Below are 23,252 nucleotides of genomic sequence, written 5' to 3'. Positions count from 1 at the left end.
GATAACAACTCTAATCTGTTCATTTCTTTCTCTCTAGCTTGGCATCTAAGATCCAAGACTTGACCCTCTTTAAAACATGTATAATACTACATAGGATTATTTAATACATTTATCTGAGAGATTAATAAATTCTGCCTGAAGTCCCAAAAATGTATTGTGGCCAGTTGGTAATATCACATCACAAGGTCTGGATTCTGTACAGAAAAGAGGTATGTTAATATGCACAGTCACTATTTCCGAAAGCATTTGCACAGACACAGTGTGAAAGAGGCACCTGTAGGAAAAACTCCTCCATTAGGGCCATGGTCCATCGGTGGTGCAGCTTCCAGGATTTGGCTGGGTGACTGATGTCTGCTGCATGGAGAATCAGGGACATGGTTTTGGCTTTGTCAAGCCTGTCAAAACAAAGGCATGCTCAAATTATCAGAACAAAATAACCAACTACAGTCTTTTCCAAGTCCAAGCCCACAGATCTTTAATATGAAAACAAAATTATAACCTACCCTTCAGGTTGCTGCAAACTATTTCTTATATTTTTAATTTGCTGGAAGTGACCCGACATGTCTGTAGACAAGACCATTTCAATCACCAGGTTCCGAAGATCCCTGTGGAGTCATGAAAAGCAGAAAAGTTTGGCCTTTTTTCTTTGTTCTCAAGTGAAACACTTAATATTAAGAATTGCATTTTATTTTTTCTAATGGTATGAGCAGAAGAGATGCTATATTTTTAAATATAAAAAAGCTTATGGAAGTTTGGCTTTAGGATGTCGCCAGGAGAGCAATCTGTGAATGATGCTGTGTAACATCTCCTTTTAAAGAACTGGATGCTTTCCCTCCCACATACACAACCCTTCCCCACTCATACTTTCTAAATATCACTTTTAGAAATAATTAATATCAGAAAGGATCCTATCCAATTTTAGAGAAAAACCACTCTAAAGGCAGAATTTACTATTAATAAAACTACCACCATTATTCAATATTTATTCAATCCAGACCGTGTTTTAAGTGCTTTTTATGTGAGGGGCACTAACCCTCACAACTCAAGAGTACTGAGTTGTTTGCCCAGTCACACAGCTAGTATATAGCAGAGATCAGACTCAACCGCAAGAGTAGTACTACCAAAGCTGACAGTTGGACCACTCCATTGTACCAAGTTTCCATCATAAGAACCCCAGGAAATCAAGACTATAAGTGACTGCGAATTCTCTGTTTAAGCTCTGGGGACCTTGATCCTACATATCACAGACAGAGCTATTGGTACTGTTGAAATTGTAACCAAGACACTGTAAATATGGTGACCATAGCACAAAGCCTATGCATGAATAAATCATTCTCACACTAAGCAGGAGATGAGTAACCCCAGCAAAGCCTTGCATGTTCTACAATTCATTGCTTGCTCAGTACAGATAGGTAAAACAGTCACTTATGCTGGAAATCATATTTTATTTTTATTCTGTGGCCAGTAGAGTAAGCTAAATTACAAGTGTGTGGCAAACTTGAATTATGATCGTGTGTCAAAGATGTTTTACCTAAAGTTGGTATGATTGGATGATTTGTTTTAAAAACAATACATATTGGAGATTCTTGGTGAAAATTATGGGTGCTCAATTCATATGGGTTTTTAGATGGGAGCAATGAGAAAACAATACTCTGATTACTTACTGTTCTGATATTGGATAGCCTTCTTAGAATATACTTTTACCCAAATATTAAGGGAATGGAGGCTATCAAGGAAGTTAATACAACTATTCTCAATTACATTTTTTCTTCCAAACTATGAGATATCCATGTTACAATACCAACTGTACCAAAACATTCATGTTAAGTAGGAAAAATGAGAGAAAAGCTTTATGAAATCTGTAAGATTTAATAAATACATTGTAGTTTGCCAATGTAATGTGAAAAAAGAAACAACCGGCCCCAAAATGCATTATTTGTGCTAAACCCACATCAGACCAAGATTTAATACCTAATTTATAGTTTTAACCTCCCCCAGGAGTGAAAACTTAAACCAATCAATTATCTGGTCAGCACTAGGAAGGAAATCCGCCTGATAGACCCCTATTATCTCCCAAAGAAAGGTGATTTTGCAGGAAACAATCAGATCCTTGCTGGAATAACTTTCTTGTCTTGCCTCTTTCCACTTATAAAATTCTGCCATTTTGTACAGTTATTAGGAGCTCCTTTTTATCTGCTAGATGGAATGTTGCCCAATTCATGAATTGTTGAATAAAGTCAATAAGATCTTTAAAATTTACTCAGTTGAATTCTGTTTTGTAACAGTAATCAGTAAATGCTAGGTGTTATCAATAATCAACTAATCATATATCAATAAACTGGTACACAAAGGAAATGTATTTTTTATAAACTTTTCTTGCCAAACTTTAAAAATCGCTGCATTTATGGTCACTAAAGTTACTTGAAGAAATAGATACGCAAACAGAAAACCTACAAGTCTTTAAAAAGCTATCCATATTTTAATTCTTGGTGAAATAGTATTAAGGTTATACTAGCAAATACATTTTTATAGCTTTTGGAAACAGCGTTGGATTTATTAAATTCTACCATATCATAAATCATATATAAGTCAACTCATAAATCATGTGATATTGCTGCAGGGAGGAGGCCAATTCTGACTCCGTGTTGGAACTGTCTCTTTGATTTGTTTTTCATTGCTTTTGTTATTATAATCATACACAATGGTTTGCCTCAGAGAATCTTGCCCCTCTGCCTGACTGATAAACTGAAGTGCCTTTGTTCACAACCCTGTCCACCATGGGTGGCAGGAAGGAAGAAATTAACACATTCCCTGCCTGAGGTTTGCCATTCTAGGAGATGTTTGCAACATTAATAGCCATTTCACTTTGATTTCTCACCTCCCCTCACCTTTAATCTATAAAAAGAACCTGGCATCCAGACACCAATAAGATGGCTGCTAGCCTACCATCTTCTCTGTCTGCCTGCTCCCCAATTAAAGTCTCCTCCTTGCCTCAACATCTGTCTCTAGGATTCATTGGCCTATTGTGCAGCAAACAGAGAAAGCTTGGACCCGGTAACAATATTATGGTATTTGTTAAACAAATTTGGAAGCTTCCTGGCAGTCCAGTTGTTAGGACTTGGTACGCTTATTGCCAGGGCCACAGGTTCAATCCCTTGTGGGGGAACTATGATCCCCTAAGCTGTGTGGCATGGCCAAAAAAAAAAAAAAAATTTATAAAACCATTCAGTTAGGATGTTTTGTACACTAAGCTACTTGTTACTGTACAAAAATATAAAATATTACAGGAGCAAACTATTAGAATAAATAATAAAGACGTTAAAGAAAAAACTGTAATAGAAAAATATCACACTGAAACAGCAACAGAATCAACTTAGAGAAGAGGGTTAATTCAAAGGAATAACAAAAATTAATAATGCAAATATAACCTCTGGGAAGGATAATCACTGATGAAGCAATAAATTAATATTCTAGATGGAAATAGTCAATCTCTGCGACCTTAGGAACCAACTCTGCACCTGATTCTACCCTTACCCTTCTATTTTCCACATACCCAACAGTGGCGCCTTTTATGATTAGATCCTGGCCTTCCTAGGTTGGTGACCCAACTGGGCTATGTTTCCTGTGGAATGAAATGTAAGACCTGAACTGGGTTCCCAAAACAAAATGCTTCTTTCCTCCCACATTAGAGCTTTTTCTATGTCTGTAAAAGTGAGCCCATGTTTTTCCTGGCCTTGAAAATCCAGAAAGTTTGAATATTTGAAAAAATAACCATGGGAAATTAGGGCTTCTTTTAAATTCTAAATTAACCTCTTATTTCTTTATTTTAAAGCAGATCTTAATCCCAGGTTACTCCTTTGGACATTTCCTTTTAGCTTGATTTAAATTAAAAAACAAACAAACCTTTGATGTTTGCATCTGAATTGGATTTTTTTCAGCACATTAACTGATTTAACGAGATCTTTGTTAAAGATAAAGGCTTTTTAAAAAATATAAGTAGGTCACAGAATACTAGGGATGTCAGTTCAGTTCAATCACTCAGTCGTGGCCGACTTTTTGCGACCCCATGGACTGCAGGATGCCAGGCCTCCCTGCCCATCACCAACTCCCAGAGTTTACTCAAACTCATGTCTATTGAGTAGGTGATGCCATCCAACCATCTCATCCTCTGTCATCCCCTTCTCCTCCTGCCTTCAATCTTTCCCAGCATCAGGGTCTTTTCCAATGAGTCAGCTCTTCAAATCAGGTGACCAAAGTATTGGCGTTTCAGCTTCAGCATCAGTCCTTCCAATGCATATTCAGGACTGGTTGGATCTCCTTGCAGTCCAAGGGACTCTCAAGAGTCTTCTCCAACACCACAGTTCAAAAGCATCAATTCTTCTGCACTCAGCTTTCTTTATAATCCAACTTTCACATCCATACGTGACTACTGGAAAAACCATGGCCTTGACTAGACAGACCTTTGTTGGCAAAGTAGTGTCTCTGCTTTTTAATATGCTGTCTAGATTGGTCATAACTTTTCTTCCAAAGAGCAAGTGTCTTCTAATTTCATGGCTGCAGTCACCATCTGCAGTGATTTTGGAGCCCCCCCAAAATTTGTTGGAACCCAAAGTAAACCAAGGTGAAGGAACAGATCAAGATCATCACGGAGGATCTGGAATTAGTCCTGGGCGACCTGAAGGATGTAGCCAAGGAACTTAAGGAGCATGTTTACAGCCTATTGATCACAGTTTTGTGTGGAAAGGAGATACCCCATGTCCAAGGTCAGGAGTGGCGGCTGTGAAGAGATACCCCACATCCAAGGTCAGGGGTGGCGGCTGTGCTTCGCTGGACCAGTCATGAGGAGATACCCCACATCCAAGGTCAGAGAATCCCCAGTAAGACAGTAGATGCTGCAGCAGCTGTGAGGAGATATCCCATGTCCAAGGGCAAAGGAGGAGCCCCAGCAAGGCGGTAGGAAGGGGAATTCACATTTAGAATCAAACTGCATTCCCAACAGAGACGCTGAGAGGGCTCAAACAAACCTTGTGTGCACCAGGACCCAGGGACCCCACAGAGACTGAGACAGAACTGTGTTTGAGCATCTCCTGTGGAGGTGTGGGTCATCAGTGGACTGCCCCAGGGGCAGGGGCTCTGGGTGCAGCAGACTTGGGTATGCCATAAGCCCTCTTGGAGGAGGTCACCATTAATCCCACCATAAAGCTAACTAGGGATGTACTTACACTAAAAAAATCTGTGTTTATCTGAAATTTACACTTAATTGTATGTCTTTTATTTTTATTTGATATATCTGGCAATCCTACAGTAAAGGAAGGGGATAATGATGACCAGAGGATCAAGAGAAAAGGAGCAAATGTTATGCTGAGTAGGAGGGATACATCTTATTTTCTTCTGCATGCCAATAAGCAATAACTTTTCATGTAAATTTTTTTTAACAATACAAATGGTTTGGAAAATATTTAAGATTACCCTCTGCATCTAGGTCATTTTAGCATATTTGTAGTTTTTTCCCCAAGTAGCGAATTTTTGTTTTTCAGAAAAGCTCATATCCGTGTACAAAAAATTAATATATGAAGGAATCAGACACAAAAATTCTGAATTAATGTAAGACCACATATTGATACAATTGAGCAGAACTCCATTCCAAGGAGGGCTTTCCTGGTGACTCAGATGGTAAAGAATCAGCCTGTGATGCAGGAGATGCAGGAGACGTGGGTTTCATCCCCAGATCAGGAAGATCCACTAAAGAAGGGAATGGCTACCCACTCTACAATTCTTGCCTGGAGAATTCCATGGACAGAGGAGCCTGGGGGCCTACAGTTAATGTGATCATAAAGAGTTGGACATGACTGAGTGACTAAGCACTTTAGCACTATTTCAAGGAGTATGTAATTATGTATCTTAAGGTGTTATGTGGTCTTATAGATTGGTTATGATGCATATAGATGTTGAATTGGCCTTGAAATAGTTCAGCTCCATCTACAGGGCCTTGTTCCTGAATAGCCTTCCAGTACTAATCTTCCAATCAAGAGGAATTTAGTTTGTTTTGTGATTAAAGGATTGACTTTCATCTGTTTTCTTCACATTAAATCACATAACATTTTCCCTGAAATTAAATTTCCTCTATATTTCCTCTGAAACTCACCTCCAGTCATCTTTGGATAAATTTATCAGGACATTCATTTCTTCTTCTTGCATAAGTCGATAAGCTGCACTCACATGATGATTTTCAAGGACAGAGCGATCGTTATACAAAATGGCAACATCTGACCTAAGAAATAAAATCAAAATGCCTACTAGAGGATTTCTTCAGACCTCATGAGTATCTATTAAAAATACCCAAGTCATAAGGTGTAATAATATCAGTAAAAATCCAATAATTGAACACCTATATTTACAGAGGTACTTAGTTTCCTTTTTTTTTTTAACTGTATAACAATTTTAAAAAACAGACTATCTTTTAGAGCAATTTTAGTTTTACAACAAAATTGAGCAGAATGTACAGACACTTGCCATATACCCCTTGGAGCCACACATGCATAGCCTCCCCCATTATTAACATTCCCAACCACAGAGGTACGTTTATTAGAACTGATGAACCTACATTAAACATAGTTATCAGAGACCATAGTTTACATTAAGGGTTTACTCTTAGTGGTATAAATTTTATGGGATTGGACTAATGTACAATGACATGTATCTACCATTAATGTATTATACTGAGTACTTTCACTGCCCTAGAAATCCTTTGTGATCTGCCAATTCAGACTTCCCTTCCCATTCCCTTAATACCTGGCAACCACTGGTCTTTTTATTGTCTTCACAGTTTTGCCTTTTACAGAATATCATATGACTCTATGTAGTCTTTTCAGATTGGATTCTTGTACCTTTTAGTATGCATGTAAGCTACCTTCATATCTTTTCATGGCTTGATAGCTCAATTCTTCTGAGCACTAAATAATATTACATTATTTAGGTGTAACACAGTTTATTTATCCACTCACCTGCTAAATGGCATGTTAGTAGCTTTCAAGTTTTGGCAATTATGAACAAAGCTGCTATAAATACCCATGTGCAGGTTTTCATGTGTACATAAGTTTTCAGCTCTTTTGGATAAATACCAAGGAGAGTAATTATCAGCTCATATAGTGAGAATATATTTAGTTTCATAAGAAACTACCAAACTGTCTTCCAGTATGGTTGTACCATTTTCATTCCCATCAGTAACGCCTGAGAGTTCCTGTTGATTCACATCTTCACTAGTGTTTGGTGTGCCAATGTTCTGGATTTTAGCTTTTCTAATAGATGTATAGTGATATCTCATTGTTTAATTTGCATATCCCTGATGACATATAATATGGAGAATCTTTTCATAAGCTAATTTGTCATCTGTGTATCTTTTTTGGTGAAGTGTCTGTAAGGAGCATTTTAAAAATCAGGCTGTTTTCTTATTGTTGACTTTTAAGAGGTTTTTATATGTTTTGTACAATAGTCTTTTTATCATATGTACCTTTTGAAAACATTTTCTCCTATTCTGGCTAATCTTGTAACTCTCTTGCTATACCTAAGATCATCTAGATTTTCTCCTATGTTATTTTCTAGGAGTTTTAGAGTTTTTCATTTTACATTTAGGTCTATTATTCATCTTAAATTAATTTCTGTGAACAATATAAGGTTTGTGTCTGGATTCTTTTTTTTTTTTTTTTAATGTGGCTGTCTAGTTGTCTGGCACCATTTGTTGAAGAGACTATCTTTGCTCCATTGTATTGCATTTGCTTCTTTGTTAAAGATCAAATTTAAAAGGAAATCTATTGGGGGGAGGTGATAAATGCCATTAGCTAACTGCATATGTTATTCCACTTTTATAATAGTTCTGGAAACAAAAGAGGAAGTAACTATTCTGGTCCCTAATAGGTCATTTCCTTTTAAATTTTATTACAATAATCATAGCTCAATATACAGAAAAGTGAACTAGGAACACATATATGCTATCCTTTTAGAGAAAATTAAATATATTTTGTGCAAGTATCTTCAGAAATTTGCTGAGATCATGGGTAAAACTGTGATTTGCAAATCACATATTTTGTATCATACAATCTCAGATTTAGCCATGGCAGTTTTGTCAAGTTTATTGTATAATATGGATCTAAACATCACTATTTCTGCCTTTCAGCAACAAGTAAAGATGTGTTTTTTAATCAGATTTAATTACAGCAAAGTGTATGTGATTTTGTCTCATAAATCCAACAAGATGCTGAGAATACAGAATGGTTTTAATGTTTGAGATAATCTCTGACTGCTATGGAAAGAACAGAATTCTAAGCAATACTCAGTGTCCATGGTAACATGTCGCTTAGCATTTGCTTTTCACAAAGAGGAAATTATCTCTATTTATTTACACTTTCAAAGATTTCTATGGCTTACAATGGCTGTGTTGAACTCAAATCTAGCCTTGCACCATGTTTTAAATTATTTTTCAGACATTTTGCATCATCTAGTAAATAGTTTTCCATATTAGAAAAGCAACTCTAAATCCAAGTAACAAAGAATAATAAAAAATACAAATTATTAATATCAGTAACATAAGACCAATATATATTTGGACAAAGTGTAAAGCCAATAGAGCTTCTAAAAGCACATCATATTGATGCATCTGTGATCACTGCGATCTTTTTGTTCATAAAATGTTCAAGTTCTTATAGAATTAATCCATTAAATAATTGATCTTAATAGAAAATTTATAAGAAAATAAATAAAATACTAGACCTTTCCCTCACTTTTAATACAAAGCTTCTTAATATAAAATGGAGAAAAGTGTATTCTTCATCTTCCTCCTCCCTCTCCTCTTTCTCCTTCTCTTCTTCCTCCTCCTTTTTCGCCATCTACTTTTCTTCTCTGCTGTCTAAAGTATAAGTTATGAATCTTCATCCAGTTGTAAATCAATGATAAAAGGAGAAAGCTAGGAATGATCATTTATACTGCTGCTGGAGGCCAGTCCATTGCCTTTACTTTTCAAAGTAGAAAGAGCAAGAAATATTTTTAGGAAACAAATCACTTGCTCCCTTCTCTAATTCCCCAAACTGTGACCCTACTCAGGGCCCAGCTCAGTAATGAGCTGTCTTTAAAATCCCACTTATGAATTTAGTGGATGTAGAAGAGTCTTTGCTAAGCAAAAATGATCAGCATAGTTTCCCTTTCCTTTGATGTTTAACACAAATGAAAACACGACATCTCCATATGCTATAAATGTTAGGTTAGTAACATTCTTGCTGCCCAACCAGACTTCAAGGCCTTCCTGTTCACTTCATGCTCTTTTAATCTGGGAGACTCTAGGGGTACACAGAATGCTTTCTCCAACATTTCATTGCCTGAATTCCAACTCTTCTGTTTCTGTCAAGGGGCCATAATTCTGAAGTCCACCCACTGAAGGTTATAAAAGACTATGACCGTTACATGTCTGTCTTTGGCCATGGGAGCAGAGTTACATTAAGTACACTGGGTTGAGAGCAAGTATCCCTCATCTCAGTGTCTCAGCCCTGCTACTGCCATCAGGCGACTATGTGCATGTAGTTAGGTAATTTCCTCCTTTTGAGATCTTTGCTGTCTCTTCTTAGACTGTGAGGATTAGACCAGAGGTTATAGAGTGTGGATCTCGGTCACTGTAGAATCCCTTGAAGCTCTAAAATGCCAAGTATTTTAATGTATCTATGCTCCCCACATAAAAACAACAAATTCCTATAGCTAGGAAGTCAGTTTTAAAAATATTGCTGTTAAAAAACTGCACAAAAAAAGACCACACAAAAATCTGCACATGAACATTTAAATAAACTCTAAAATTTAGAGGAAACCAAGATACCCTTCAGGAGTTAAATAAGTGAACTCTGGGACATCCACACACAGGAATATTATTCAGTAATGAAAAGAAATGAGCTATTAACTCATGAAAAGACATAGAGGAACCTTAAATGCATATTGTTAAGTGGAAGAAACCAGTTTGAAAAGGCTTTATACTGTATTATTTCAACTAGATAACATTTTGGAGAAGGCAAAACTGGAGACCTTAACAAGATCAGGGACTGCAGTGGTTAAAGCAGGAAGGAGGGAGGCTGGAATGAAAGGATGAAGCACAGAGGACTTTTAGGGCAGTGAAACTATTATGGACGATACTGTAATAGTAGATACTTGTCATTATACATTTGTAAAGCTCATAAAATGTATAACACAAGCAGTAAACTGTAATGTAGGCTATGTATACATGCTAAGTCACTTCAGTTGTGTCCGACTTCGTGCGACCCTATGGACAGCAGCCCGTCAGGCTCCTCTGTCCACAGGATTCTCCACGCAAGAATACTGAAGTGGGTTGCCATTTCCTTCTCCAAATGTAGGCTATAGATTTTAGCTAAAAATAATGTATCAATATTGGTTCATCAGTTGTAACAACTGTACCACACCTGAGGTAGGATGTTAAAAACAGGTGAAACTGTGGGGATGGGGAAGGAGTATATGGGATCTCTGTACTTTCTGTTAAATTTTTATGTAAATCTAAATCTACTCTAGGAGTTAAAAATAAACAACAAAAAATAACTTAGCTTAGTTTTCCCCCAATAAGAAGAGAGCTCTACAGTAATTCCAGAATGAAATCAGTCTCTTACCTTACATCTCCATCTTAAGCATCTCTGACCAGTGGAAGACACAGAAATTCAGGATCCCATGTATACAAGTGAATCGAATCCTGATGGTCCTGGACCAAATTTTGCCTCTCAAGCAATGAGATCTTTTTGCAACCAGAAAGAGCTTAAAGCCCCTTTCTATTAAGGATTGAATGAGTTCCCCAAAATTTATAGGTTTATAATCCTAACCCCAGTACCTTAGAATGTGACTGCATTTGAAGCTAAGGCCTTCAAAGACATAGCTAATGTTAAAAGAGGTCATAAGGGTGGAGCCCTGATCCAATATACTGATGTCCTTGTAAGACCAGGAAGAGACCCCAAGGTATGCTCAAGCAAGAAAAAAGGTCACTGAGGACACAGCAAGAAGTCAGCCATCTGGAAGCCTAGGGGAGAGGCCTCAGAAGAAATCAAACTTGCTTACACTTTGATTTTGCATGTTTGGTCTTTAGGACTTTGAGACAATGTCTGTTATTTAAACCACCCAAACTGTAGTATTGTGTGACAGCCTTAACCAACTAATGCTCCTCTACTCTGGTATTTTGATTCTAATAACTACCATTATCACCACAATTAAAAATCCAATTTTCTCATTGTTTTAAATTTAACATTTCTTATTAACCTGTAAATAAGATTTCTTTTATTTTTAGATTTTTTTTTCAAAAATAAGTTTTCATGGCTTTCAAATACATAATGACACCAAACTGATGCCTTGACATGAAACTGACAAACTGATATCAAACAAATGATGCAAGATTTGTTCCAGGGAATAAATGTCTGACTTGTGTGACAGTTTAACGTAAGTTCTGGGCAGAGAAAAACTATCTTATGTGATTTTATGTTCTTTAAATTGCTAAATATGCCACCAAAAAATACAAGATTCTTGATAAATAGGAACTGACTGAAGTGTTTGCAGCTTAAGGCATTTTGCTAAAATCTATTAAATTCATTTTTTTAGACATCTTCATTATTATTTTGAAATCCTCTTAAAGAATAAGTAATACTCAGAAAAACAAATGTCAAATTTTAACTTAGAAAAGTTAATCCTTTGCCTTACCTTGTCTGAATATGAAAATTGTTTGTAGTCCCTGTATGTTCATAGTCATGAATGGCAGCGGCAAAGACCATTGCTAAAATTTCCAGTTCAGTCAGCCAGTGCTATTAAATTAAGGAAAGATTCCATCACATCAAAAAGTAGAATCAGTGTCGTCTTTCTACAGAAAGCTTTATTGCACAGAGTATAAATCATTCTATAAAATTCTTTTTATGAAGTTTAAATAATTTTCCCTGTTTCATCTCCATTAACTGTACATAGTGGATGCTTCACAAGGTTGATGATTGTTTAATGACTTGTAAGTTAAAAATCAAGACATTGTAATTTTCCTTGTTAATTGGAAAAAATGGTAATATTTTATCATTTAAAAGGTAAGTTCTAAATGGATTTTGAATTTACAGCCTTACCAATTTGGGTGCTAATGAAATCATTTAGAGTTTAGTAATTTTTAACATATACAATATTAAAATGTCTTTTAGCTCAACTTTTGTAGAAGAATTTACTATGAGAAAAGAGTTGAAAATGTTTACTTTGGTCATTAGAGAAACTGAACTTAAGTTTTATATTTAGAAATTTAGAAGAGTTTCCAAGAGTTTATTGCTTGCTCTTCTTAATACATCTATTTTATGACTATACAGTGAAACTTAATAGCAATGAAAGAGTAAATGTTTTCACATAAAATCCAAAGCACTGCTTCAAATACATTGATATTTTGTTGTTATCAATTGGATGGTTTAACAAATTTTCTCTACTTTTATAAGTTCATTTATGTAATTCAATAGTTTGTTCACCACTCACATTTTGTGTAACACTTTAACTGCATGGTTCAATATGACAATCACATGTGACTATTTAAATTAAAAATAAGTAAAATTATGTTCTCTTTTTCAGTCACAGTAGCCACATGTCAATTGTTCAATCGTAGCAAGTGGCTATCTTATAGAACAGTGCAGACAGAAAATGCCTCCATAACCACGGAAGTTCTATTGGAGAGTGCTGTAAGTGGGTAGTACCTGATGGCAGGAACGGAAGATCCAAAATGACACGGAACTTGCTCTTAATGGTCTTATTCCATATACATGGAAAAGGCTTTACACAAAGTAGCAGAAAAATACAATGTAAAGTACAGGCATACTTGATGAAAACTCACAGAATAAAGGTGTAGATAGGACATCTATTTGGTGGCAGTGGATCTTGGATGAAGGATGGACAAATATTGGTAGTTAAATGCAAGGTTGAGAACAGAGAGATTCTAAATAGAAAGAGTAAATACGGAATGGTACTGTAGAGGCCTATATGGAAATTGCACTGCTAATAATACCATATTGTTGGAGAGTCAAGTGAAGCGAGACTGAAAAGAGAAGGTGGAATATGGGAAAGAATCAATAGATTACCTTGTAGAACTGATGACTTAGGATTTTGGATAAAAGTCAAGGAGAAGCCACTGTAAGTCTATGAATCAAACAGTGGAGGTGACACTGTTGAGTTTCATGGTTGCCAAAAGGCACAGTCTTATTCATCTTTGCTTCTTTCATATAACACATCATGGTATTTGGCACATAGTAGAAACTTAACATTTGTCTGTTGAATTGAATTTCACCAGTTTTAATTTTAGGAGGAAGTAATAGGGAATGGTGGAAAGAGACTGTGCAATCAGAGAATTCTGGTTTGAAACCAGGCAAATAAGTTATTTAATCTCTCAGGTACAGTTTCCATGAAAAGAGAATTAGTGATCATTGCCCTGTGGACTTTAAAAGAAATTTAAAGTTGATATATATGTGTGGCACCTATCACAAGTCTTATCATATAGTAAATACAGAATAAATGACATTTTACCAAACTTATTACCTTAAATGGGCTTCCCTTGTGGCTCAGCTGGTAAAGAATCTACTTGCAATGCGGAGACCTGCGTTCAATCCCTGGGTTGGGAAGATCCTCTGGAGAAGGCAAAGGCTACCCACTCCAGTATTCTGACTAGAGAATTCCGTGGACTGTATAGACCATGGGGTCTCAAAGAGTCGGACACAACTGACTGACTTTCATTTTCTTAAATACACCGTTTAAGGTATTGAATCTGGAAAATAATAGTGAGCTAACATATCTTTACTGATTGCAATTCAAAAATAAATGCCTCACAGTTGGATGACTGAAGCAGAAATGATATTCAGAACCAAGGAGAGTTGATATAACTAGCTGCACTGTGTTTATAGGTGCATTTAATTGTGAGTCATTAAAAGGAAATGACATATTAAAGGCTTATATTACAGGCTGAACTGGGACTGAGCCTCCAATGTCCCCATTGAGACTATAGAATTAAACACCATGAAATGAATAGCAATTTAAGTTGGACCAAATTTTGTAACCCCCAGAAATCCATTGTTTCATTAAAGAAAATTGTTGTTAGAGAAAAAAATCACCCATTTTCTTAAATATTTCCTATTGGTTATATTTAAGATTTACAGACTTACCTGTGATTTTTAAAAGCAACATTTTATATCTACTATGATAACAGAGACTATGAAGTTGCCATTGTAAAAAACTTAAATTAGGAAATCAGAGATAAATTTTAGTTATAGATTATATCAAAGTATTTAAAATTGTTATCTTCCTAGTTGTCTAAATTGATTATACATATGCTTCCTGTTTTTGGTCTTACTAATCTCTGCCTCCCATAAACAGTACTTCTTTCATGAATTCATCTTGTTTTTTGTCACACTACCATCTTAACAATTAAATTTAACATAACAAACTAGTTTGGGAAGAGAGAAACATTGAACATTCACATTTAATTGAAAAATACATCTATTTCATATTAGTGAAAGTAGAGCTGGGGGCTAATTTTTATCTTCTTAGTTGAAAATTTATTTTATACTGGTGTCAAATGAGAATTCTAACTCAGAAAATGGTTGCTTAAATTCAAGGATTTTGTAAATGACTCATGAGGACAAGTCACAGAGAATACACCTGAATCATATCACTCTTCCCAACCAGAACAGAGGTCAGTACATAACCCAAGTTCTTCTTATTCCTAATGGACAGAAAATAAGAGTTAAAATGAAGAGTCATGAGGAGTGTAGATATTGTGCTTCATCTAAACTGCATTTTGCCTAAAGAAGCGCTCAGGTAGACTTACTTGTAAAGTCCTCAAATTACACTACAGAAAGGTATTAACTGTCATTAACACCATGTACAGTGTTGATGGAAAGAAAGGAGAAGGAACTAACATTAATTGGACATTTTAGGCAGATGGTTTCATTTCATTTTTATAATCACCCTATTTACCATTTATAAGGTAAATGTTTTAAACCTCATTTGGCAGATAACACAGCCAAATCCTAAAGAAGTGAATCAATCTGCAGAAGGTCACATAGCTTTCAAATGGCAGGGCAAGAATTCAAACTGTATCTGTCTGATTCCAAAATTTCTGTTCTTTCAACAGATCACAGTGTTCCTTCTTTCTGTGGATGACAATAGCCTTCATTATTTAAGGGAGTAATATGTTAAATATATTCTTCTAAGGTTTCAAACACAGAATTTCTAGATAATTTAACTGGATACACTGATGGATAGGGAAGCTAACAAAGCTTTAAGACTTATGATGTAATTTTCATATCTGAATTATTTTGTGTGTGTGCGTGTATACAAGAGAGAATGTATATGTATGTGTGTGTGTATAAGGCTGGGAGAATTTTAGGTTAGAAAGTCACACTAACCTGTTGGTTCCTGGTATATCTAAAAAAGCACAATTAATAACCCCTTACAATATAGGTAGTTTTGAACCTTTTTTCTCTATCCCTTTGAATAGACTGAGTTAGTTTGCTATAACTAACCCAATGTGGAAAGTGAGTATAATAGTATTAATACATAATACATATAAGTTAATATATAGTGTAATAAATTGATAATATTTCTTACTAATTGCTGTTACGTTTCAGTAACTAGGTTAGGTTTACACATATGATATCATTATGCCTCACTGTCATACTACCAGGTGGTCGGGATTATTAAACCACATTTTAGTGACAAGGGAACAGAGTAGACAGCAGGGAAGTTAGGTAGTGGGGAAGTTAGGTTTGAAATCAATATCTGCTTGCCTTGAAAGCCCACACTGTGTTCACTCTTCCAAACACTGTTGTATTGGAAGTCATTTACAAGAAGAGAATTTCCATGTAGTTTGTAGAATAGAGACATAGTGGCAAATTTTTGTAGACTGGAGAAAAATTGAGTAGTTTCACAGTATGAGGGGCTATTTCTGGGTGTAGTAAGTGGACCACAAGTTCCAAAGGAATAGTTTTCAAGTTACTTCTCTTCGACTCAGTATCAGAGAGAACGCAATGCCAGGAGCCCTCAAAAATAAGTGTTCTCTTGCCAAGGCCCTCAGATGGTTTCATATTCGAAGAGTCACTTGGAAGTGGGTTGGCAGTACACAGTGAAGCATTTGATCTTTAGCAAATAGCTCAAGCTACCACACGCCCCTGTCACCTTGCACAGAGCAACAAGTTAATTAAGTGAGAAAAGGAGACGGAGGGAGACAGTGGGTCAGCTGTCTTATCAGCTCTGCACTGCCTACTCCAGGCCTGAGAGCATCCCAATATGACACTAACAAACTGAAGGACAGTGGCTTCATTACAATCCTTTTCAGGCAATGGTCCTGTGAACATTTTGCAGCTAACAGGCTGCACCACTCGCCTGACAGTAAGTATTAGGCTGCTACTGGAGTGCTCCATAAACGTCATGCCGATAAGACCATTCTGAAACAGCAGGGCATTGGCTAAAACAGTAATGTAAGTGACCCTGTCTTCACCATATCAAATCTTTGGGTCTTCGGCTAAATGCATATTTCTATAAGGCTTTTTTTGTTTGTTTGTTTCAAAGAACCAATACATTCATATGTGTGAAAATTAATACTCAACTTCTACCACTTTTTTTTAAATCTAAAATACTTCTAAAAATACCTTATAAAAAACCATTGAGCTGGTAGTATAACCTAGTTTTGACAAAATAGTCAATACACTGAAAATTCATTTTGCTTTTCCTCTCATCATCAATCATAAAATTTTGCAATCGTTTAAATGTATTTTCCTGATCCTAGACAACACTGACAGTCTCCCCTCAACTATTTTTGTAATGGCCAAGCTAAGGGGTAAGAATGGAGTCCATCGACACTTTTCTTGTTAAAGGATGAATTTAGAAATAAGTTTCTAAACCAAACATGCTATAGTATAGTAAAGTTATATTTATCGGTTAGTATCTCAAAAAGTGACTATGTCATCTTTACTAACAATTTAAACTTTCTAAGAGTCATGCCAGGCTGGGCCAGATTTCCCATCTCCCAGAGAAGTTGGAATAGCTTGTTAGATTCTGGAACAAGCCTTCCTTTCAAGTCTGAGGGTAAACTCACATTGTGGGTTTGAATTTCTCTATTTGCCCGCTAATATAGCATCCCTCATTTGTTTAATGTCACGTTCAGCACGGAGATTCCAAAGCTGAACAAGGAGACTTTTATTTGGTTGCCTTTACATTGTAGTACTTAAGCAAAAAAATGTATTTTAGAACAACATCCTGGTTACCTACCACCCTGAATGGCATATATCTTCTCCTCATACTTCATAATTAAAGCTGATATTTTTATACCAAAGCAGGCAGAGCTTTTCCATTCTATTTTGTTCTGAGGAAACGTAATTAGTTCAGTTTCCATTTCAAACTAACACTTAAATATTTCATTTTTCAGTTAACCTTTCAATGCCACAGGATTCAGAAAAGAAGAAATGCTAAACATGTAAAATGAAAACCACCTCACTATCAGATTCAAGACCAAGGCCTTAGAAAGGAAAAAGCAAGCAGATCTAGCCAGGAAGATGTTACAGCATTTTTTCCCAGGGTAACAGCATGTGCAGGTGTCAGGAGGCACTGTTTTTCACACTAATTGCCATGCATATAAAACCCAGGGAAAACAGAGTTCAAGGAACAGCTGTGACAATGAAGTCTGATTAAACCAATGGGAGCTTTAAAAGAATCTGTGTGTATGTGTGTATGCATATGTACATATGCTGGGAAGAGAAACAGATATAAAGAAAGTCATATATACTACTTTTTAAAATTGTACAATATTTTAAAGCTATATCTTTGAATATTTGTTTCTACCTGCTTCTTCCTTTTAAGTGTCAAATGAATGATGAGTAAACTTCAACCAAGGACCACGTCCAACCACGACTACATTTGATTTGGCTCATTGGGCACATTTATGCCTTAGCTGAGTGATATATATATTTACAACTTAAAAAGAGAATACAAAGGTACAATTACATATAATTCAGCCTTCTAGAAGGTTACAAGAGAATCTTGCTACTGCATCAGCAAAGGTTTTTGATTTTTGCCTCTTCCAAAGTAGGCCTTAACTCCAAAGCAGTTATATTACTTGCTGATCCTGTCAATATAATGAAAATTTCTATTGAATTGGCAGTGATATTCCAAAAAATTTCTTCATTAAAAGCCCAGCTGAGCTTCCAGCTACTAGCCATTGTCAACTGCCAGCCATATGACTGAACCACTGTAGATGCCTGCCGAGTGATGTCTTCAGATATCTGTGTCCACAGTTGCTAGCTGGTCACAATCACATGAGAGACCCCAAGTGAGAACCTTCTGTTTGGGACTCTTCTAACCAACAACCCTTGAGAAATATGATAAATTATTGTTATAAGTCATTGAGGTTTAGAGTAGTTTGTTTTGAAGAAACAGATCATTGAAACACTGGGCAGGAGTGGAATCTGAGCCCAAAGCATTGATGTATCTGTAATATTTAGGAGGCAAAAAAAAGATGGAGAAGTAAAATAGATCATTTTTTAGTCATTGTGTGAGGCACCTTTTGACAAATCATAGCAAAGGGGTCTCATGTAGTAAATAACACACTGGATTCTTGGGAGGAAATGCATATAACACACGGGTATACAGTAAACTTGGAGAATCATGTACCTGTTATAAGTTTTCAAGATCTTCAGGTCTCCATATTGTATCTGTAAGGGTTTTGTATGGCACTAGGTAAGGAATACAGTCTCTGGGGCAGAAATATGGAGGAGTACTAGTCATATAGCTCTGAATGCCAATGACCCATACCAATAAAAAGGACATGATGTCTGAAATCTAAACAGGTAGGCAATGTATGTTATAGGGTTTGCTAGACCATTCTACTTATTTTACTTATATGTGTTTTATGGTATTGCTTCACATAGGTCAACACATGAGAATTCAAAAATGCACTTAGATGTTGGGGATCTCAACAATGACTCATACCCTGGGATGAACCCCTCCCAGTTTGGAACCTTCAGAAGGAAGGACTGCCCTTCCCTTTTTATCTCTTGGAAGTCATCCTATGCTCTGAGACATTACAGGAATTCCAGGCCGTCTCAGACTTCCCATCATATACTCGTTGCCCCAGGATTTGCACTGCTGAACCACTTATCCAGTCATCAACTGATCCATTCAGATGCAAAGAGGAAGAAGAAGAATTTGGGAAAATCCACATGAATAATTTACAAAAATATCTATTAGGATTTGATTGTAATTGGTGATACAAGCATGTAGAAGAGAAAAAGCTAGTGAGGTCAGCCTGGTTAATGAAATGAGGGAAGAGCACTACAACTAACTTTTATTCCACAGGCTTTTTTTCTAGGTCACTTTTCTGGGAGTTGATTCCTATGGGGAAAGTGAGTGAGTGAATGTTAGTCGCTCAGTCATGTTTGACCCTTTGCAACACCATAGACAGTAGGTAGCTTGCCAGGATCCTCTGTCCATGGAATTCTCCAGGCAAGAATACTGGAGTGGGTTATGATTCCCTTCTCCAGGGGAACTTCCCGACCCACAGATTGAATCCTGGTCTCCTGTGTTGCAGGTGGATTCTTTACCATCTATCTGAGCCACAGGAATTTACAAATGAAAAATGTCATATGGTCCAAATTTTGAAGAATTTGCAGTATATTTTCACTTGCTTCTGGAGATCTTTTTTCACTGAATTAAAATATTTTTTGAAAAATGTATATTATAGATAATTTGTTAACCCTCAAAAATCCAGAAGATAGTTACTTATAATATTTTTATGAGTAATAAAGAAACAATGAGAAGGGAATGGGATTAGATGTTGCAAACTAACAAACTTCAATCACAAAGACTTTCTTACCATGATACCTGTATGAAGCATTATGTAATGCACAGTTTGAGTGACATCAGCTGCATGAATCAAATTGTGGTATGGATTTTTGTACTTGCTGTAACCAACTTCTAGAGCTTCTGCAAAGGCAATTAGGCAAGAAACAGGAATCTGCAGAAAGTAATAATTATGATTATATTTTGACCAAAAGAGTGGCAGTAAATTAACATGAGCATAAAGATGCTTGGGATGGGACACATCAGTGAGTCAGATGTGGGCAGTAGTTTCTTAAAGTTAAATGTGGATTGTTCCAAGAAAACAGTTCATTAATCTGTCAGTTTTCAATGCTGATGAGAATTATAACCCCCAGATGTTTAATTAAGATAGACGAAATAACAGTCTTAACCATATAGCAATCTTTAAATTTTTATATCTTCTAGAGTCAAATAAGAAGGTTAGTTTTTAAAGGCATAAACTTTTCCAATTACAACTGGTAAAATCTAGTTTTTATACCAGTAATTCAAGGAGGTTAAAATAAATGACCTCCCAGTAACTTCTAACTCTAAAAAATATCATGACTCCATAGATACACACTGAGAAATCTGAATCAAATTTGTGGCTGAGATAGGTCTAAGTGAAGTTAATTAGAAGCCCTTTCATTTTAAGAAAAGCTGCCAGAAACGGTTCATTTGGCATTTTAGGAAACTCATATTTCTTTAAGACACAGATTCCAATGTGTACACGAGTGTTCCATGAGTAATTCAAGGTGACATTCATATCTTGTTGCAATGATGCTATCATGGCTTTATGATACCACAGTGGAAATAAGAAATATCAGTGATTTGTGGAGAATAGCCATATCATGTGGTGAACTCATCCCCACAGTTCTGTGATCTGCCAACCCAAAAACATTTTTAGATGAATTGATTAATGAGTCAATGTTTTGCATTTACACTCTCATACAGATAACTCATTCTAAGAGCATTTTACTTTTGTTTCACGTTTCTGACCTTGAAACGGTTGATAAGATCATATCTGGTGAATAGTTCATAAATCATAAATTTCAGACTATGTTCTCCACTTGCTTCATTCAAGGCAAATACATCAAAAGACCATTTATCAACATCCTGTAGGAAAAAAAGTAAACATTTTATATGACAACATCATGTGGTTTTGTTTCTTTCTATGAAAAATTCTTAGAAAGATCAGGAATTATACATCCAGCAGGTCAGATTTCAATTCAGCACATCAGACTTTACTTTCACCAGCATCTGATATGACAGGGACACAGTGTCTATGGATCCACAACAGTGAAGTCTGTATACTTAAGTTCTCCCCCTTAACCCCAAGGTTATCCAATTTGATATAATAAACTATAACTCCCTTATTCTTAGTCTCTCTCCAGATGAAAGCCATAAATTATTTTCCCAAAGTGGGCCTAATTTTAAGGTAGAATTCCAGGTTATGTGGGTGATGTAATTGAGGGATAGAGGGAAGATGACCCCGATTTACCTTCCCCACCCACACACCTACTATACTGCTTGAACGTCTGCCTTTTCAATTTAGTTCATTCTGTCGCTCAGTCGTGTCCGACTCTTTGCGACCCCATGAATCGCAACAGCCAGACCTCCCTGTCCATCACCAACTCCCAGAGTTTACTCAAACTCATGTACATTGAGTCAGTGATGCCATCCAGCCATCTCATCCTCTCTTGTCCCCTTCTTCTCCTGCCCCAATCCCTCCCAGCATCAGGGTCTTTTCCAATGAGTCAGCTCTTCCCATCAGGTGGTCAAAGTATTGGAGTTTCAGCTTCAGCATCAGTCCTTCCAATGAACACCCAGGGCTGATCTCCTTTAGGATGGACTGGTGGGTCCACCTTTTAAGAGCTACTAATTTGCTTTAGACCTTTGATATTTTGAGTCTTCTTTTTTTTTTCAAGATGCAGATACTTCCTTGGCGGCTCAGGGGTAAAGAATTTGCCTGGCAATGCAGGAGACACAGGTTCAATCCCTGGTCTGAGAAGATCCCACACGCTGCAGACCAACTAAATCTGTACACCCCAACTGCGGAGCGTGTGCTCTAGAGGCGGGAAGCGGCAACTCCGGGGCCCACGCGCCACAGCTACTGAAGCCCGTGTGCCCTAGGGTCTGTGCTCTGCATCGAGAGAAGCCACTGCAATGGGAAGCCTACGCACCGCAACTGGAGAAGAGGCCCCGTCCTCCACAACTAGAGAAGCACCTGCTCAGCAATGAGGAACCAGCACAGCCAAAAATAAGTAAATAATTATTATTTTTTTTTAATATGCAGGTGCTTTAGAGAGAGAGAAAGAGAGAATACTGTTTCTAGGTAGAGTAATAGTACCTTATTCCTCACTCTAACCTTGGCTGATTCATCTTTACTTTTTTACCAGGGCCAGATGGTGAGATAAAGGAAGTGGGCCTCTTGACTGGGGAGGAGGATAGTGTTTTTGGCATTTCAGGCAATTCCCCAGGGAAGTGATCAGGCCTGTAGTGAAACAGATACCCTATGAAAGTACCCCCTAATTGTGGGAAAGAGGGCAATGAGCAGGTATACCAAACCAGTCCAGCCACCTAAGGATATTGATTCAGGTAATTCCAGGTCAAAAACTTGCAGAGAAGCCCACAAATGGACTTGCAGTAAGTGTTATCAGTACATTAAATATGTATTAAGATAAAGTTTGAGTTTGCAATCATAAATAAATCTCTGAAATTTAGAAATCTACAGAAACACAGCAGAATCAGTTCTAATAATTATCAGAAATTATTAGCAAAGAAGGTCTAGTGTTTGCACACACAGAATAGGTTTAGTGTTGGACAGTAAGTGGATAACCTTAAAGCTGTATATTAATTTCAAATTTAAGCAGGCCCTGTATTAGAACTTTTCATTTAGCATATTTCACAGAGACAACAATACATAATGTAATAAGCTGAAAATAAACTGAAAATATGATAAACAGTATTCAAGCCATCTTTTAAAACTCTTTTGACAAACAGTAACAATAACTCCAAATGCAGTTTTAATCATTTGGGAACACCAAGGAAATATTTTTTGGCTTGCTTGTGTACCTTTGTTAAATTCTTTGCATTTGGCCTTAATTTGATCCCCAAATACTTGCTTGATCTGTTTGTAAATTTAAAAATCTCTCAGAGTTCTGTTAGAAGTCATTTTGCCATTAATAAAGCTCAAAGGAGACAAACAAATCTCTTACTAAATTCCAAAGCTAACACAGAGGAATCAGTTTAGACTGTTGCAAGGTTGCTGTTTACAGTTCCTGCTAGGGGTTTCCAACTGAGGAAAAGGTTAACTCTCCATTTGGGGGCATTTTTTTTATCAGCAATGATAATTTATATCTGTAAACTTCTGAAGA

General features: G+C 36.5%; 1 protein-coding gene across 2 annotated transcripts in view; it reads right to left on the bottom strand.

Moving 5' to 3' along the window:
• Positions 1–23,252, bottom strand: part of PDE1A (phosphodiesterase 1A) — a 280,045-nt gene that overhangs the window by 54,598 nt on the left and 202,195 nt on the right. For both annotated transcript variants that reach the window (XM_061135146.1, XM_061135147.1), the window contains exons 5-10: positions 20,875–20,991; positions 19,895–20,035; positions 11,725–11,825; positions 6,146–6,271; positions 504–605; positions 275–395 (exon numbers count right to left, since the gene is read on the bottom strand). In XM_061135146.1, coding sequence (XP_060991129.1) covers positions 275–395; positions 504–605; positions 6,146–6,271; positions 11,725–11,825; positions 19,895–20,035; positions 20,875–20,991 — 708 coding nt within the window. The remainder of the gene's footprint in view (positions 1–274; positions 396–503; positions 606–6,145; positions 6,272–11,724; positions 11,826–19,894; positions 20,036–20,874; positions 20,992–23,252) is intronic.

The sequence above is a fragment of the Dama dama genome, chromosome 33, assembly GCF_033118175.1.
Source record: "Dama dama isolate Ldn47 chromosome 33, ASM3311817v1, whole genome shotgun sequence".
NCBI classification, from domain to species: Eukaryota; Metazoa; Chordata; class Mammalia; order Artiodactyla; family Cervidae; genus Dama; species Dama dama.
The sequence above is the reverse complement of the archived record's forward strand: the minus strand, read 5'-3'. Positions and strand labels throughout refer to the sequence as shown.